This window comes from Equus przewalskii, chromosome 30 (assembly GCF_037783145.1).
Source record: "Equus przewalskii isolate Varuska chromosome 30, EquPr2, whole genome shotgun sequence".
Lineage (NCBI taxonomy): Eukaryota > Metazoa > Chordata > Mammalia > Perissodactyla > Equidae > Equus > Equus przewalskii.
This window is the reverse complement of record NC_091860.1, coordinates 28,037,709-28,057,503: the sequence shown is the minus strand read 5'-3', so window position 1 is coordinate 28,057,503 and position 19,795 is coordinate 28,037,709. Positions and strand designations below refer to the sequence as shown.

Here is a 19,795-nt window from a genome sequence, read left to right as displayed (position 1 = left end):
TGGTGCCACCACTATGGAAAACAGTATGGAGAGTCCTCAAAAAGCTAAAAATAGAACTACCATACGACCCAGCTATCTCACCACTATGTAGCTACCTAAACAATTTGAAATCAACAGTCCAAAGTAACATATGCACCCGTATGTTCATTGCAGCACTATTCACAATAGCTAAGATATGGAAACAATCCAAGTGCCCATCGACTGATTGGATAAAGAAGATGTGGTATGTATATACAAAGGAATACTACTCAGCCAGAAAAAAAGACGAATTCATCCAATTTGCAATAACATGGAAGGACCTGGAGAGAATTATGCTAAGTGAAATAAGCCAGTCTAAGAAAGACAAACACCAGATGATTTCACTCCTATGTGGAATATAAACAAATACATGGGCAAAGAAAACAGTTCAGTGGTTACCAGGGGAAGGGATGGAGGGTGGGCACAGGAGGTGAGGGGGAGAATTTATGTGGTGATAGTCAAAAAATAATGTGCAACTGAAATCTCACATTTATATAAACTATTATGAACTCAATAAAAAAATGAAAATTAATTAACTAAAAAGGAGAAAAAATTTAAAACGATTATTTATAAATCTCAATGAAATAACTATTTGATGGTAAAATCATTGCTGGCTACTCAACCATTCTGTGAAAACTTTGGGGCAATATGACTTCCCCTGATGACAATCACCACCCACCAGAATACTAGGTAAATTCAAAGGGGAAAATACACATTTACAAAGAAAAGACCTGGCTACCACTAGCTTAACCAAGAGAATAAAACTAAGATCTCTCCTAGTGGGACAACTTGTCATGATGGGTTTCCCAATGGAGTGTGAGGTGAGGAACACAGCATGCAAAGGATTTTTTTTTTTTTGCCATAAATATTTAACCTTAATGTTATAAGGCATTCAGATATAACTTCTGATTTACAGAAACTGGGGATAAAGAAACAAGTTAATTAACATCTCCAGATAACAATCAGATAAATCCAGAACATTTCACAGAAACCTGTCTGGATGTCACGGTATAAAAAGGGTTGAGTGACTATTTTAGATTGAGAGTGACACATGACTGAAAGTAATATGTGGACCACAATTGGCTCCTCATTAGAAAAGAAGATCAATAAATGACATTGAAAGACACATTTGGATTGGCTACTAGATGATAATCTTTCTGAGGTCTGTAGGGGTGAATTATCATGTCTATAGCTTACTTTGAAGAAGGTTGCCAAAATGTTACATATATGTATGCAGATATATACACATATATATACATATATTTGCCAATGTGGCAAAATGTGAACAATTTTGGATATAGGAGGGAAAAGCTGTATGTTGTGTATCATACTCTTCACTTCTCTGAATATCTGAAAATTTTTATAATATTAATTGGGAGTAAAACTAATATTAGAATTACATGAGTATTTTAACATTTATAATTGAAAATCAATAATGTTATAACACTATGTCAATTTCTTGAATTTTATAGGCCAGATTTTGCAATCAAAGACTCTTACTCCTTGACTCCAAGTTATACCCTGGGGACATACGGCAAATGAAATGAGACATGCACAACAGGACAACTACGACATGATACCAGGTATATGAGGAATCTAAAATTATCTGTCTAAAATGAACAATCTGCTAAGCATTCTTTTCATAATTAAAAATAATAGAACAAAAAAAAAGTAGAAGCACAGAACCAGACACAGAATAATGTATCTAAACAATTCATTTAAGGGTATAAGTCAATGATGAGAACCAGACAAAGACTGAGTAAATCACAAGGTCTGCTCTATGTTCCCGCTAAATGTTCCTGAATGTTGATTTTGTCCAACACTAGTATCACTATAAACCATCCCTCTAGCCTAGACGACTTTCATAATCTACAGCTAATTTTTCTTATATCCATGCATCCCACTAGAAGACCCCTGAAAACAGAGATACCAAGATGAAGAATCCAGGTATTCAAATGGCACAAAAATCCCTGGCATCGCCTTCATCTTATATTCTCTCTTTCCTTATTTACTGCCCATTCCATGTTTTCATGATCATCATGATGTACCTAATACCCTCCAAATCACTCACCCATCCAATTTCTGGCTTTACTTGACAGCTGAGGGAAACGTCACCTGCCCTCTAAGGTCTGGTAACTATTTTAGCCCTCCATTACCTCCTATACCTTCCCTAAATTCTCATGTGCAATTTAGAACTAAAGTCTCACCAGTTTGTTCACAAAGACTTTACAAAACAGAGATACAATTATGAGTTCTATTCATGCCAATCTAGACAGAGGCTCTGCTCTTTACCATATTCTCTTCCAAAAAGGTAGGGAGAATAGACATCTGACAATAGTGTAAGAAGAAGGAGGTGAAGTGCAGAAAGAAGATGAGACCAAGGGTGCTCACCTGATTGCAGACAGGCTTATACTTGAGCCCTGGCTTGTTCAGGATCATCTCCAGCTGCCTGCGATTAAAGTTGGACACGCCAATGGACTTGGTCAATCCTGCATCCTTACACTTCTCCATGGCCTGTGGAGGAAGCGATGATGAAGAATCATTTGTTAAAATAGCTATAAACCAAGAAAATATGGAAGAAAAAAAATCTGTTACAAGGAACAACTATCGAGACACCACAATGAACCCAATTGGCATGATTATCAAGAAGAGAAAATCTAGTAAATTAAATAGGGAAAGAATGCAGTGACAGCAAGAGTAAGAATTACAGTCTTCTACTTAGAAAAATGTGAAAGAGTATTACACATTGAAGAAAAGAGATGCCTATCCTCATTGTCCCAAATTCTCCTCCTCTGTTCCTCTCTATAAACATTTCAGTAATTATTTCCTACACATTACTACAGCATACCCATTATTTTAATTAACTTCTAAATCTGAAAGTGCATAGCCCATTCTCACAAGTGGAAGAAATTAACTAGATTCCCTTCTGTCTTTCTCCTCTGTGCTCTCTCCTCAAGCACTCACCTCCCATGTGGCACAGAGATCCACTGTGTCAAATATCAGTTTTCCATGTTCATCTTCTGGAAAAAGTTCCTCCCCTGGCTGGAATAGAAGTAGCTATGTTAGTGATGTCATAAGATAATTTCCCCACACTTAGCTAGGCTGTCAGGTCCATCTAGAGCCAGAAACTAAACCTACATGAGGTGGGTGTGTAACATTCTAGATATTAATATTTCTGATGTTATTTGTTTATGGAGCTGTAAGGAATGTCTTTAGGAAGCAGGCTTCCTCCAATCTCTTACATTTATTATATGTTTTAATAAATACTACTTCCCAAGGTCCTCTTGTGGACTCATTGTGACTTATGTTACTGCTCCCTATACTTTCTTCTTACATAAAGCTTCCATAGCACTGGGATGACAGTAAGATACATGGCCTTATTTCCAGAATAACTATTGCAATCTTGGCCCAGACTAGACAATCAGAGTTCCTTAACCCTCCCAGTTTTCAATGGTCCAAGGGCAGGCACATGAACCAAACATTGATTGAAAATTCTCTTAAGGATTATTATGGATGCTGAAAGATTCAGAGACACTCTCAAGTATAAATGAACACTTGCCTTGCAATGTCCCATGGCCATATTTGCCATCAGTGGAAAATGTTGTAACAAAAATAAAGCAAACCAATAGCAATGCAAAGTTAAGAGATAGGGGAGAGGAGATATTTCTGAAGACTATTCCAAATTCTTAAATCTATCCATGTCATGGACTTCCCATTGACATAGACCAATAAACTTCTGCATAGGAGAGCTTGAGTAGCTCTCTATAACTTACAATGAAGAATTATACATAACACACTAATTAATGGTTAAGTGCAGTCTACAAAATTCCATTGCGAAGATAGCCAATGGTGTAGTCAAGGTGTCACAAATGCCATGAAGGCGGCTAGTTTTAGAGCCACCCAGAGGTGTCACCATCATATCTGCTTCCCACTTGAAATGGCAAAAGAGGAGATCAACTCATTATGCCCAAGGATACAGCAGTTTCACTGCTCAACACAGCTGCATGAAACTGTGTTTGTGACATCCCCAAGAAGCTCAGGAGTCATGAATAGGACTGCATATTGAAGATGCCTATTTTTATTTCCTCAAGTTTTTGAGGCAGAGGACTTGAGCTTGTTCAACCCTTTTCTCTGGGAGGCATGGTAAGGAAATTGAGGATTCAAAAAAAGGACATAAACAGCTAATGAGGAATGACTGTTCTGGAAATTCTTCTCTAGTGTAATAATGCCTACATCCTTATAAGTAAAATCTTAATTCAATCATCCATGCAAGTAAATACACATTGTGACCCAAGTAGTAAAATAGGTGTGATCACCCAAATTGCCAACCTTCAGAGCCACTGGATAATGAATAATATACTGATCAACATAGTCCAGTTGAAGATTTTTCAGAGAGTTTTCCAAGGCTGGTTGGACCAACTCTGGTCGAAGGAAAGTGGACCAAAGCTGCAGAAGTTAAAAGAATGGAAGTTGTGTTTGATTAATACTTCAGTCAGTTTTGTTTTCTTGTTTCACATAATAATTAGACATTTTTCTACTGGTTGGAAGCTGATGACCACAGAGGAAAAATGCTTTTTTTCCTTCTTGGGTTCCTTTTTGATCTGAATTACCCACAGAAATTCCATTATTTGTTTGGGTTTATCATCAGTACATCTACTAACAATGGAGTGAAATGAACCAAGAGACAAAATGTGCTACCAAATAATAACCATGCCCATTATCTGAATTCCGCTTGATGGAGTTTACAAAGCAGTTCACAAACATAGCCTAATTCTACCAAATGTCCAGTCATGTGGGGAATAAGCGGTATCTCTTTTGTTTCGATAACTGTAGGGAAAAAGTGCTTTGAAAACATTAATAGGGGCTGGACACAATTCGAGACACTTTAGCTATATCTTGTTTAATACACAAAGTGCCTCTTGTATTTACCTGTCTTACTGGTGGAGTTTAGAATTGAGGTTCAGAATACTAAGAAATTTTAGTAAGTCACCCAGATAATAAGAAGGGCTATAATTTCATCACAGTTCTGCCTTATTCAATGCAAAATCACACTGATATGGCCTGAGCCTCAGAAAAGTAAATTGACTTTACCTTAAAATCAAAAGATGTGGACAAAGCAAGGAGGAGAAAGTCATCATCTTTTTCTTTCTTTTTTTTTTTTTTTTGAGGAAGATTAGCCCTGAGATAGCATCTGCTGCCAATCTTCCTCTTTTTGCTGAGGAAGACTGGCCTTGAGCTAACATCCGTGCCCATCTTCCTCTACTTTATATGTGGTACACCTGCCACAGCATGGCTTGCCAAGTGGTGCTGGGTCTGCACCTGGGATCCGAACCCTCGAACCCCAGGCCGCTGAAGCGGAGCATGCGCACTTAACTGCTGCACCACTAGGCCAGCCCTTGCCATCATCTATTTTGACAGTAAATTTAATACATGAATATGTGTAAGAGGTTGTGCCAATAAGCCCAATTCACCAAACAACTACTGATTCTGTCACATAATTATCTTCTCCACACAATCATGTTCACACCTGTGCACACACACCACATACACAGCACCTTTGTACTGCAGAATAAATCTTCTCTCTTCACAGTGCCATCTTCAATTTTGCTTCGGATACCCAGTCCAATCTCCTTTTCATTACTGTATGAATGCGCACAATCGATATGTCTGAACCCAGCATCTATACCTAATTTAATGTCCTCCGTAGGTTTGCTTTTAGGAACCTAGGTGAGCAAACAAAGGTAGTAGTTGGATATTCATTCAATTGAGAGAGAGATAAGGAACAAACTTTGTCCTTTACCTCACGTCTTAGGTCACTTCTGCATGTGTGGTGAGGAACACAATGCAATCTGCCTGGGTCGTTCCTTGTAAGTAATAAAAGCTGGACTTCCCAGGAAACCCCTTCAATCCTGGGCATTTACTGCTTCATCACTAGCAATCAAGGTTCCTAAGACCATCCCCTGGTTCAGCGATTTGCAGAAAGAAGACTAAGGACTCAGCATATAGTTGTAGTCATGGATATGATTTATATTTCAAGAGGTTATAAGCAAAATCAACACAGGGAAAAGATACATGGAATGAAGTCTCAAGAAACAAGATGATAGCTTCTAAGGATACTAGTGTAGTCACACAGAACATGCTAAATAAAAATTGTATATAAGTATAATTGTATTAAGAAGTACATATTTAAGTTGCACAATTTGATGTTTTCATATATGTATACATTGTTAAATGATTACCACGATTAAGCTAAATTACATACCCATCACATCATACAGATAACTTCTTTACATGTGGAGTGAGAACACTTAAGATCTCCTCTCTTAGCAAATCTCAAGAATATAATACATTATCGTTAAGTATAGCCACCACGTTATACATTAGTTCTCCAGAACTGATTCATCTTATAACTGACATTTGTATCCTATGACCAACCTCTCCCCATTTCTCCTACTGCCCCTTCCCCAGCCCCTGGTCACCACTCCTCTGCTCTCTGCTTCTATGTGTTTCCCATTTTTAGATTCCATATATATACAAGTGACATCATGCAGTATTTTTCTTTCTGTGTAGGTCTTATTTCAGTTAGCATAATGTCCTTCAGCTTCATCCATGAGCTTGCAAATGGCAGAATTTCCTTCTATTTTAAGGCTGAATAGTATTCCATTTCTTTTTAAGTATTTCAGAAGTTTTCTTTATTCAATGATGTTGCTAGGAACTAGGTATATGGTCTAACTTCCCTCTGCTGTTCATGCTCTTTCCTGACATGTAAAGGCCTTGAGAAGTTTATGGAAGCTGAAGCTTTAGTGGTACCCCTGACCCTTGCCTCCCCTTCATCTCACTTTTCACTACAAAGTAAACAAGCCCTGTCATCTGTTTCCAAAACATCTCTTTGAATATTTCCTTCTGTTTTATAGATGAGAAAGTGAGACTCAAAGTTTAAGCACTCGTCCCTTGTCATACAGCTTGTCTAAAGACAGAATTGGATGGAAACATTCTGGTTTACAGTCTAGTGACTTGTCCACTTGTTTACTCTTATTTCTAAGGTCCAACTCAACCTATTTGCTTCAACCAAATGTACAGTAACAAGGGACCAAATCTTGAAACTTTTCCTGGAAGACTGAAGATTATTCTTTCAAATGATACCATATTTTCTATTCTGGATAAATTCCCAAGCAAAAGGAGGAGTATGAAGGAAACTACAGGCACAGTATGTTTTGCCTGGCACTCAGCAGCCTACCCCAGAGCAGAACAGCAACTCTCTCCCATCATTTGTCATTCACCTCATCTCCAGGAACTCTAACTACAAATCTTTCTCTGGATCATGTCTTCTTGTTGGGGGGAAAGATTTTTTGAATTCCAGAAATATGCAGAGAAACCACTCCCATGTAATCATACTCAAAGCAATGCACATGATAATCAGTATTCTTGACTTCTGAGTTTCATCTCTCTTGCCAAGCTGGGAAATAGATAGGACCTGGAGGAGAATCCACAATAATCTGTAGGTGACCACATGATTAGACTCCAATGCATATTGAACCCTGGCTACATAGTCTCTTTGTATAAACGATGGTTCCAGCCTGGTTAGAAGAACCAAATAAGCCTGGTAAAGCCACACAGGATTTCCATGACTTGACAACCCCAGTCAGCTTCCACTCATGATAGGTCTTTTTTCTTTTGAATCCTTAAATACATGACCACTATTCTTACCTTTTCACCTTCAAAGGTGCCAAATCCTAGGACAGGAATGAAGTGACCATCGTTTAGCTCCACACGCCAACCTTTGGGATCCATTGCCTGTTGTTCCTCTATCAAAACAGACTGTTTTATTCTTCTGCCCTCACAAGTTATATGAATAACAGGAAGGTAACACCCAAGTCCATAGTCCAGCTATTAGCAAAAGGATTGTGGGAGAAGCATGGACAAAAGATTAAGCCATGGAATGAGTAGAAAATTGGAGCCAGTTAATGTGTTTGTTTGTTGTCAAAGAGGAAACTTAATGAACTATTATATAGAAGTAAAGAAATCTTTAATTTCTTACACAGTAAATTTTTCATTCAGGATCCACGTACACTGTAATTATTACAAGAGACTTGCTGAACAATAATATTGACTGTATTTTAGACTAGAAACCTCCAGATGTCAATCTCTTTCTATTTGCCATGATTAAGCCCATCTTTTCTTTTTAAAGACTAGCACCTGAACTAATATCTGTTACCAATCTTCCTTTTTCTCCTGCTCCTCCCCCTCCTCCTCCTCCTTCTTCTTCTTTTTCTTCTTCTCCCCAAAGCCCTCAGCATATAGTTGTATATTCTAGTTGTAGCTCCTTCTGGTTGTGCTATGCGGGACACTGCCTCAGCATGGCTTGATGTGCAGTGCCAAATCCATGCCCAGGATCCAAACCAGTGAAACCCTGTCCCCCCAAAGTGGATCACATGAATTTAACCACTCAGCCACAGGGCTAGCCCCAATAAGCCCCTTCTTGATCAGAAATTATTTGAGACAATTAACTATCTTACTCCATTTACACACACACACACACACACACACACACCCAATTTAGAGGAATGATTAATCAGCATTTTTCAAAATTCTGACCCTTAATAAAGAATTAAAACTTCAAATTGAAAGAATATTTGCCTTTTTACCTTTGCCATCAGCAGAATTCTTTTTGTTTCTTTCTTCCTTGCTTTATAAAAAGAATATACTGTCCTAACAAGGGTGTAATTTTGAAAGATCTTTTGGCAAGGGGATTCTTAATTATTAACAATTTTTGGATATTAGTTGCAGTATGAAAACAGGATTTCAGAGTGTTTATAAATTTCACCCAGTTATATCACTTTTAGAAAACTATCATGATGTAAGTACCAGAAGAACTGAGAAATATTTTACATAATTTATTACCTTGCTCAACAGGATTCATGAAAGAAAAATCTATAAACAACTTACATTACAATCAACTTGGGAACAGTTAGGGAAATCATGATGCATTGATACTATGAAATATTATTAAGTCATTGAAAATTGAACACACAAGGTGATGTCAGCAAAATGGTGGACTAGAAACTCTGAGTTCTCCCATGGGAACATAAGGAAACAACCACAAACTAGCTGAAATAACCTTATAGGAGCTGTGGAAAATTGTCAAAGATCTACAGGAATAAAATGAGCACTCAGGAAAAAGCCATTATTAAAAGTGATAGGAAATTTCACCATGTTTTGACTCACCCTTGCCCCTCCTCCTTCCTGGCACAGCGCTGAATTGGTCTGTAAGAGCCATTACCCCACTGCCCAGTTACCTCCCTCAAACCAGAGTGATCAGAGATCTGATTTGCAATGTTCTAAGCTATTTGGGGGCTGCCTGAAAGACTGCTTTCTGTTTTGCCGGACTCTAAGATTGAGCTGAAAGGTAGCTGGAATGGCTCATTTGGCTGCAGGGGGACTGTAGATTCACAGATCTATAGTTTCTTGCCAGAGGCAAGAGATTAAGAGTGAAGACATAGAATAGACCACATAAAGCACTGAGGATGATCTGGAGTATGTATTTTTGGGATATTCAGACGTTCATAAATCACCCATGTATTCAGGGGAGTTAAAAAATCCACACACAGGCCAGGCAAGATACATGATCCCAAAAGAACAGAATAGACTTTCACATTTCATGTTGGGCTGATCTCAAGACTAGGAGTATGCCAAGCTAAGAAGTGAAACACTGTCAGTTCACAGAACAAATCTGCAATTACTGGGAGAGGTGAGTGTTTTTTCTAATGCCCCATTAAACATACACATAAACGTACCAAAAAACCCAAAACCATTATCGATTAAAAAGAAAAAAAACTGGCAGAAAATGTTCCTGAACAAGCATACGCATTGGACTTAGTAGAGAAAGAGTTTTAATACAACTGTCTTATGTATGCTCAAATTGCTAAAGCAAAAATTGATGTAAAACTAAAGGAATTCAGATAAATCATATACAAATAAAATGATAATATGAAATAGATATAGAAATTGTGGAGCCCAAGGAAGAGAAAAAACAAAATGAAGAAACATGAACTGACCCTAAACTGACTTATAGATAACCATCATGAGGACTAATATACACATTATCAGAGTGCCAGAGCGAGAAGAGAGAGAGGATGGGACAGAGAGATTATCTGGAGAAGAAATAATGAACAAAAACTCCCGAAACTGGATGTAAAACACTTATCATCAACAAATCCAAGAAATTCAAAGAATTACAGGTAGGATAACTCAAAGATATCCACACCTACATACATGATATTCAAACTGTTGAAAACAAAGTCCAGGGACTTTCTTGAAGGAGCAAAAGAAACGTGACTCATCAGGTACAAGAGATCCTGGATAAGATTATCAACAGATTTCTCATCAGAGACCTTGGGTGATATAAGGTATTGAGATTACATATTTCAAGTTCTAAAAGAAAGAAAAAACCCTGAAAACCAAGAATTCCATATTAGGCAAAAATATCTGTTATAAATAAGGGAGTAATTAAGACAATGTCAAATGAACAAAGGCTGAAAGACCTCATTACTACTAGAACCGCCTTACAAGAAATGTAAAGGGAGTCATTAAGATTCAATAAAAGGACATTAAAAGAAAATCAAATTCATATAAAGATAAAAAGGCCTCCAGTATAGGTAAATATATGTGCAAACATAAAGTCATGTACTTTCATAATCTCGGATTGTAACTATTTTTTCATTTCTATAAAATTTAAAAGATGAATGCATAAAACTAGTTATGCATCTACATTGATATGTACACAATGCATAAAGATGAAATTGGTGATATCAGTAGCATAATTAGGAGAAGAGAAAGAGCTGTATGGGAACAGAGTTTTCCATGGCACTGCAGTTCAACGAGTATCAATTAAAAATAGATTATTATAACTTTACAATATTATCCATAATCCCCATGGTAACCAGAAAGAAAGTAACAATAGAATATATTCAATTGAACGTGAGAAGGGATGAAAATATGTCACTACCAAAAACCCTCTAAACCCAAAGGAAGGTATTACTGGAGGAAATAAGCAACTTAAGTCACATGGAAAAAAATAAAATCGAAGTGTTTCCCTATTAGTAAATAATTTACATGTAAATAAACTCCACCCATCAAAAGGTACAGATTGGCAGAGCGTGTTTAAAATAGCAGAATCAAGTATATGTTCTCTATAAGATACTCACTTCAGGTTTAAGGACACAAACAGTTTGAAAGGGAAAAATGGTAAAGCATATTCCATGCATATAGTAACAAAAAAGAGAGCTGGTGTGGCTATATCAGTTACAGACAAAAAAAATTAAGATAAAAATTGTGATATGAGACAAAAAAATGGATATTATATATTGATAAAAGTGTCAATCCACCAAGAATATAGAAGAATTATAAACACATATGTACCAAACATCAGAGCTCCAAAATATGTAAAAACCACATTGACAGAATTGAAGGGAGAAATAGACACCCTATAAAATTAGTTGGAAACTTCAATACCCCACTTTCAATCATGGAAAATACAACTAGACAGAAGATCAATAAGAAAATAGAAAAAAAGAGTACTATGACCAACTGTATGCTAATAAATTGAGAAATTCTGATGAAATGGAAAATTCCTAGAAACACATAATTTACAAACACTGAGTCATGAAGGAATGGAAAACCTGAGTAGACCTATAGCTATTAAGGAGACTGAATCAGTAATAACAAACCTCCCAACAAAGAAAAGCCCAGGGATGGATTGCTTTGCTAATGAATTCCACCAAGCATTTAAGGTAGAATTAACAACAATCATTCTTAACTCTTGCAAAAAATTGAAGAGCATGGAATACTTTCTAGTTCATTATATGAGGCCAGCATTACCTTGATACAAAGCCAAACAAAGATACTATGAGAAAATGAACTAAAGACAAATATTCCCTATGATTTGAGAACTAAAAATTCTCAAAAAAAAAAAAATTAGAAACTGAACTCAGCAGCATACTAAAAATTTTACACCATGACCAAGTGGGATTCATTCCTGGAATGTAACGATTGTTTAACATATAAAAATTGTTAAATGCAATATACCTCATTAATAGGATTTAAGAAAATGACATGATCATCTCAGTTGATGTGGAAAAAGCATTTCACAAAACAATACCGTTTCATGAGAAAAAAAATCAACAAACTAGAAAGAGAATCTTCCTCAATGAAGCACACATGAAAAAGCCACAAGTAACATCACACAGGGAAAAAAATATTTCCCCTTAAGATGAGTAATATGAAAAATTTAGCCTCTTTTGCCACTCATAGTCTGCATAGTGTTGCAAGTTCCTATTATAGTAATAAGACAAGAAAAAGAAATTATATGCATCCAAAATGGAAATTAAAATGTAAAATCATCTCTGTTCCAAGATGCATGATCTTATATGTAGAAAACCCTAAAGATCAAATGAGAAACTGTTGGAACTAATAGATAATCTCAGCAAAGGTGCACAATACAAAAGCAATGCAGAAAAATCAATTACATTTCTATACACCAACAAAGAGCAATCTGAAAATGCAATTTATAAAAACAATTACCTTTATAACAGCATGAAAATGAATAAAATACTTTGGAATAACAACTAATGGGGCAAAAGATATGTACAATAAAAATACTAAAAGTTGTTTAAAGAAATTAAAGAAGACCAGATATACAGAAAGAAAATCACTTTCATAAATGAAAGACTTGATATTAAGATGGCAATACTAACCAAAGCGATTTACACATCTAAGGGATTCTTTACATACCCCAACAGCCTGGTGTAGGCCCTCTCTTCTCACAGTAGATCTCCTGTAAGCACATATGATGACCCTACTGAAAGCCACCAGGTTAGAAATTCCAAGGATTATTCACATTCAGTGAGCAGGTTGTCTAGATTTTGGTGAACCCAGTACTTAGCTCAAATTGGGGATGTTCAGGACTTGCCCCATGGTCTCAATAATAGAGATCACAAATTGTTGACACTGAGATCAAGAATGTAGTAGTTGGAAAAATGTCAACTCATATCCACTGCCCATTTTTTGATCAGGCTGTTTGTTTTTTTGTTGTTCAGTTGTGTGAGTTTATGTATTACGGAGATTAACCCCCTGTTGGATATATGATTTGCAAATATTTTCTCCAAATTGGTGAGTTGCCTTTTTGTTTTGATCCTAGTTTTCTTTGTGTTGCAGAAGCTCTTTAGTCTGATGAAGTCCCACTTGTTTATTTTTTCTTTTGTTTCCCTTGTCTGAGAAGACATGGCATTTCGAAGTCAAAGAGTATATTACCTGTATTATCTTCCAGGAGCTTTATGGTTTCAGGACTTATCTTCAAGTCTTTGATATATTTTGAGTTTGTTTTTGTGTATGGTGTGAGGTAATGGTCTATTTTCATTCTTTTGCAAGTGGTTGTTCACATTTTCCAAAACAATTTGTTGAAGAGATAATCTCTTTTTTTTTTTTTTCCAGAGGAAGATTAGCCCTGAGCTAACTACTGCTAGTCCTCCTCTTTTTGCTGAGGAAGCCTGGTCCTGAGCTAACATCCGTGCCCATCTTCCTCTACTTTATATGTGGGACACCTGTCACAGCATGGAGTGCCAAGCAGTGCCATGTCTGCACCTGGGATGCAAACCAGCGAACCCCGGGCAGCCGAGAAGCGGACCGTGCGAACTTTACCGCTGCACCACTGGGCCAGCCCCATGAAGAGATAATCTTTGCTGCATTGTATGTTCTTGGCACCTTTGTTGAAGATTAGCTGTTCATGAATGTGCAGTTTTATTGCTGGGCTCTCAGTTCTGTTCCATTGATCTGTGTGCCTTTTTTGTATCAGTACCATGCTGTTTTGATTACTATGGCTTTGTAGTACATTTTGAAGTCAGGGATTGTGATACCTCAAGCTTTGTTCTTTTTTCTCAGGCTTACTTTAGCTATTTGGGGTCTTTGGTTGCCCCTTATGAATTTTAAGATTCTCTGTTCTATTTCTGTGAGGGATGTCATTAGGATTCTGGTTGGGATTGCATTGAATCTGTAGACTGCTTTGGGTAGTATAGACATTTTAACTATATTTATTCTTCTGATCCATGTGCATGGAATCTCTTTCTATTTCTTTATGTCATCATCTATTTATTTCAATAATGTCTTATAGTTTTCATTGTATAAGTCCTTTAGCTCCTTGGTTAAATTTATTCCCAGATATTTTATTCTTTTTGTTGCGATTGTAATTGGGATTGCATTCACAGTGATATAAAGTATTATGAACTCAATAAAAAAAAAGGAAAAAAGAGGATTTCAACCAGATGCAATGTATGCATATTTTAAAACCCTGATTCAAATCATCTCTGAAATAATAAAATAAAATATAACAAAAAACATTATAACATTTATGAAACAATTAAAAATTTGAACACTCAAAATAAAAAAGGGAGGCCATCCCCGTGGCTGAGTGGTTAAGTTTGCAAGCTCCGTTTCGGCAGTCCAGTGTTTCGCCAGTTCAAATCCTGGGCATCAACATGGCACCACTAATCAGGCCATGCTGAGGCGGCATCCCACATGCCACAACTAGAAGGACTCACAACTAAAAATACACAACTATGTACTGGGGGGCTTTGGGGAGAAAAAGGAAAAAAATAAAATCTTAAATAAAAAGAAGAAGAATACGGTAGTTGCCATTCCACAGCCTCACCTTCCCTTGAGCCCCTCTGATTTTGGATGTTATTTGAATTTCACCTTCTGAATTTTCTTCCTTAGTCAGCCTTCTGATTTTTCAACTCAGCTGCCATCTGTCCCACTGAAGCTACTCATTCAAATGGCATGAATTCTCTCAGAATGTTGTTAAATTTTAATATCCAGACACATTCAAGGGGAATTATTATACATTCAAGCAGCAGTTTGGGGTTACTTGTTTCTCCTTTTTAAGGAGTTCAGTATCCTCCAATGCAATCAACTAATGTTTAACCATAATCCTCTTCTAACCTTTGTTCCAGTCACATTGCATTCTGAGTATGAGTTTCTGAATAAAAGTAGGAAGGAAGCACTGGTTGGCATGAGGTCCTAGTGTGGTGAACACTGTACTCATTATAGTGTTGAAATATATATATTGGATGTGTCTGGATTAATATTAAAATTATTTCTGCTTTTCTCTACTCCTTCACAGATCTGAGTCATAGTCAGTTTTCCATGATTTGGGAAGCAATGGTCATTGTTCTTTTAGTTAATTTCTGAAAAGAAACAAAGATCAAAGTTTCTAATCTCTTTATTTTATGTGGAATTATAGTGTGGGTAGAGCAGAATTCCTCCTAGCTTGCAATATTGACAAGTGAGTTTCCAATATTAAACATAGACAAGAAGATATTTCAGGACCGCCTTATAAATAATGAATGTCAGTTAACTACGTGCAAGACTTAGAGCAGAAAAATATTAGTGATAATTTCTAATAGAATAGAATAGGTAGAATTTCTGATTACAGCTTTAATGAAGATGAAGAAATAAGTTCCGTTTCCTGAACTACAGCTTCTTAAAGACAACAGATGTGGCTTTGGGGGGACTACTGGTGAGCTTCTCTGTCATTCTCATTGTCAGCGCCAAGGTCAGAGACAGACAGCTTACACCAACTAAGCAATCACACCCACCCCCCTCCTACATCTCAGTGCTATGAAATCTTGTTCTGAATTGGTAGAGTTTTGGACTCATCCCAATCAGTGCTTCTTCTGTGGTTATTCAGAAACTAATACTCAGAATGCAGCGTGACCTAGACAGTGGTTAGAACCTGGAATGGTCAGAAAATAGTCCATTGCATCAGGGATGTTAAATTGCTCAAAAAGGAAAAACATGGAATGCATTATAAAACATGCCTGGTAGGCATTATTGGATTTTTCCAAAGAAAAACCATACATTACTCAGTCTTTAAAAAAGACTTCTCAAATACCAGTTTACAAAATAGCCACAGTCAGCCCACCTCTGAATCTTTTATAAAAGGGCCCAGGCTAGACATTCCGCTATTAATTCAATGACCAGTTAGAATCCCCTAGCTTCCCAAGGTGCCCTGGAGAAACTGGCTACTCCATGAGGGCTCGTGCTTGACCATTCTGGGTTAATGGAGTTGTTGGGGATTCAAACTTTCCCCAGTTTATACAATCAGGGTGAACAAGAAAACTGTATGTCAAGAGAACTAAGGATTTATCAGTCATAAGCCCCTTGAGAGCAGGTTGGAACTATAAATAAAGAATGGTCATGTTCCCAGTCAATAATTGCTTTATTTTCTCCTCACTCATTCCCTACCAGAGAATTCTCAGTGCACAGAGAACAGCAAATATTTTCTCAGAAGAGAAAATATTGACATGGCTTAAAAAATAAATAAAATCATTTCCTAGCAGCCCTTGTCCCTCGGAAATGACCTATTTTGTTTAATGAATTTTCTCGGGGGAGGCTGGGGTCATGTGGTGTTCTGTGGAAACAAAAGGAGTGCCGTTTCTCTTGACAGAGGATTATAGCTGTGGAACGTGGGGCTGAGGGGCTCTGCGGGCCAAATGTAAGACTGCATTGGTTTGGAAAAGGCAGGCAATGATAGAGGCTGTGTGAGAGGAGGGATGGAAGGGAGGGAGGGTGGAGATGATAGCATGTGAGGCACTGTCATTGCCCTGGGAGGAACGTTGGGGAAAAACAGTGATGTTTAAAAGGATACTCATGGAGTTTGAATTATGATGTTTGATGAAATTCACACCCTATGAATTTGAAGTAAAATACACTTCACTCACTATTGTGTTATGAATTAGGTTCTGTCTGAAGAACAAAGTGTCTCTTGAATGTGGCCTCAAGATGAGTGAAGGAGAACCTGAGGCTCTTTTGGGGATCACTACCTCTACAGTGTCATTTTTATTATAACATCTCCCAATACTATCATGAAACCTTTAGAATCCACACGGCTCCTGCTCTCAGGGGATGACTCAGCAATTTCCACAGATTGTGAAACTCCTGCCTAGATGCATAGTGCAGGGAGGTGTAGAGTTAGTGGTTAACTTGTATGGCCTTTTCAGATAGAATACAACCACGTCAAGAAAGCCTACCTCTAATTGGCTTAAGCCCCACAGAAATGTGTTACCCCCATAACAAGAATTCCAGAGGAAGGGCTAGCCATGGTTCTATCACGGGAGGTCCAGATCTTCTCTGATGTTCTCTTGGCTTTTCCTTCTTCTGTGTATTGGCATCCTCCTAGGGCTGCATGAAGACAGGGCAGCAATTTCACAACACATATCAATAGGGCATATCCACTTAAAGGAGAGGGGCCGCTTGCTTTAAGAAGTGAGGGAAACTGTCTTAGAAGCCCCCTGCACAGTTCCTCTCATGTGTCACTGGCTAGGAATGGGACACAGTCCTCTTCCCAAGGTGATTACATGTCCAGGGCAATGGAGTTAACAAGAGTGACCTAAACAAACCATTTGTAGTACAATGGGTGCTTGGAAAGCAAATACCTTGACCACTGAAATCATAGTGAGAATCTGATGGACTTTAGATTAGATGTTTCAAATCTTGGTCACACTTAGAACCACTTGATGAGCTTTTAAAACATAGGGGATCAGATTCAAACAAAAACTTCCACATTAATAAAAGCAGAGCCTTCTCTTCTTTCTAGAAACATTTGCCCTGTATGATTGGTACAATGACAGACTAAGACCTGAAATAGCCAGGAGACCTCACCCAGCAACAAATCTGTTTAAAGAAGAAATTCAGAGAATGAGTGGAGTCTGATTTAATTTCAATTTAATTTATTACCTAACCTAATTTGAATATGTAAACTTCAATGGGAACTGAAAGGATGAAAAGGGGAAAAAGAGACTCAGTGATTGCAATTCAGGATGAATCAAGAAACTTATGGATTGAGGTGTAGTAGAAACCACAGAGAAAGAGAGCTGATTGGAGTGGAATGTGTTAAACCACATTTCACAGATGAAGAGATTCTAAGGAGTAAACAAAATGGAGTAATTACTTTTGGTAGTATAGGTTGAAGTAGAAACACTCCAGAGTTGAGGGATGTTGAAACACTGAGAAGCTTGAGTTGTCTGTGTGAACAAGGATCATGTCAAGATATCCTGGAAAGGAATTACAGCAATGACCTTGAAGAGTATGAACTGAGAAGTGGGTAAGATAATAGGGTCAGAAGACATCAGCCTTAAAAGGACAGTTATCTATTTCTCTCTATCTAAGGAATTTAATATCCTCACTGCAATGGGACATTATCTAACCATTGTCTATTCTAACCTTTGCTCTGGTCACACTGCATTCTGAGTACTAGATTCCAATCTAATCGTGACTTTTCAGTCTTCAGTTTACTTGTCCTCGTAGTAGCATCTGACTCTTTTCTTTCAAATGGTTCCTACATTTGCTTTACAAAATGACAATCTCCCACTTTCCCTTTTATCCTTCCAGCCCTCCTTCTCAGCCTCCTTTGCTCGATCCTCTACTTTTTTTTTAACAGTTTATTATTGAAGGGGCCCATTATGACTCTTCTCTGTCCACACTCGCCCATCTAATCTGTCTGATCATCCACCTCTGTGCCTTTAAAATGACAAGTGTATTCTGACAAATCCCAAATATGTATCTTTGGCCTGGACCTCTCCTCTCCCTCTAGACATGTCTACCCCTCTGTCTACACAGCATCTTCATCGTGATACCTAACAGGCATCTCAAACGCACATGTCTAAAATCAAACTCATCATCTTTCCACAGAAATTTGCTCCTCCCCATCGTCTCCATCTCAGCACATGGCAACTCCTTCCTTCCAATTCCTCATCTCAGAATATCTGGTGTCAACTTTGACTCCATTTTTTTTCCTTTGCCCATATATCCAATATGTTATAAAGCCTTCTTGAATCTCCTTTTAAAACAGATCCATATTCTAACAACTTCTGACCACCTTGTCTGCTCAGACCATGGTCAATCCAACATCATCGCTCACTTTTGTAGGGAAATCTAGCAGAGGAGTCTTTTACCTTTTATCTTCTCAATGTAACATCCAGAGTGATTCCATTTAAAACATGCCAGGTCATGTAGTTACTCTTCAATCATTCTCCATTTCTCCCTGGACAAAAGTTGAAGCCATGTCAAAAGCCTGCATGACATAGTCCCTCATTGTGGATATGACCTTATCTTCTACTACGACCTCCCTCGCTCTCGAAATGTCACCTGCATGTGCCTACTTTCTGTCACTTAGATATTATAGGAGCACACTTTCTTCTTGGCCTTAGAATTTTCTGTTCCATGTCCAGGAATACTCTCCCACACATCCACAAAACTCACTCTCTTGTCTCATATCACCTTCTCTGTGAAGTGTTTTCAACCATCCTATTTAAAATAGCACCTAACACTCCTATTGCCAATGACTACTTCTTTTCCTGCCTGCTTAATTTTTCTCCATATCCATGTCAATCATCATGAAGGATCTAAGATTTTAATCTGACTTACAAACTAGCCAATTACTTTGCCACAGTTTCATGAGTGCTGGTAGAAGTCAGGAAAATTGTGGGTCACAGAAAAAGGGCTGTTTATGACTCGCAACAATATCTGTAGCCAAAGTGACAGCATTTGTTCCAGCTTTATTGAAATATAGTTAGCATGAAACATTGTGTAATTTTAAGAGTTACAATGTGATGGTTTCATACAAGGATATGTTGTGAAAGTATTTCCCACAATAAGGTTTGCTATGCTTGGTCCTTGACCCCACGTTTCTACAGTGTGAAGTGAAGGGGCCCACAGGATGCCCAAA

At 37.6% G+C, this 19,795-nt stretch overlaps 1 protein-coding gene across 5 annotated transcripts in view; it reads right to left on the bottom strand.

Annotated features, from left to right (window-relative positions):
* The window catches only part of LOC139073271 (aldo-keto reductase family 1 member C23-like), a 53,357-nt gene extending 43,919 nt beyond the window's left edge, over positions 1 to 9,438 (bottom strand). For 2 of the 5 annotated variants that reach the window (XR_011535166.1, XM_008528511.2), the window contains exons 1-6: positions 9,244 to 9,414; positions 7,726 to 7,905; positions 5,574 to 5,741; positions 4,348 to 4,464; positions 2,983 to 3,060; positions 2,410 to 2,532 (exon numbers count right to left, since the gene is read on the bottom strand). Coding sequence is in view for 3 of the 5 variants with exons in the window: in XM_008528511.2 (XP_008526733.1) it covers positions 2,410 to 2,532; positions 2,983 to 3,060; positions 4,348 to 4,464; positions 5,574 to 5,741; positions 7,726 to 7,809 (570 nt within the window). In the remaining 2 variants the exon portion in view is untranslated. Of the gene's footprint in view, positions 1 to 2,409; positions 2,533 to 2,982; positions 3,061 to 4,347; positions 4,465 to 5,573; positions 5,742 to 7,725; positions 7,906 to 8,663 lie in introns of all 5 variants that reach the window. The other 3 variants (XR_011535167.1, XM_008528149.2, XM_008528071.2) reach the window with 3 other exon arrangements.
* Positions 9,439 to 19,795: the final 10,357 nt, after the last annotated feature.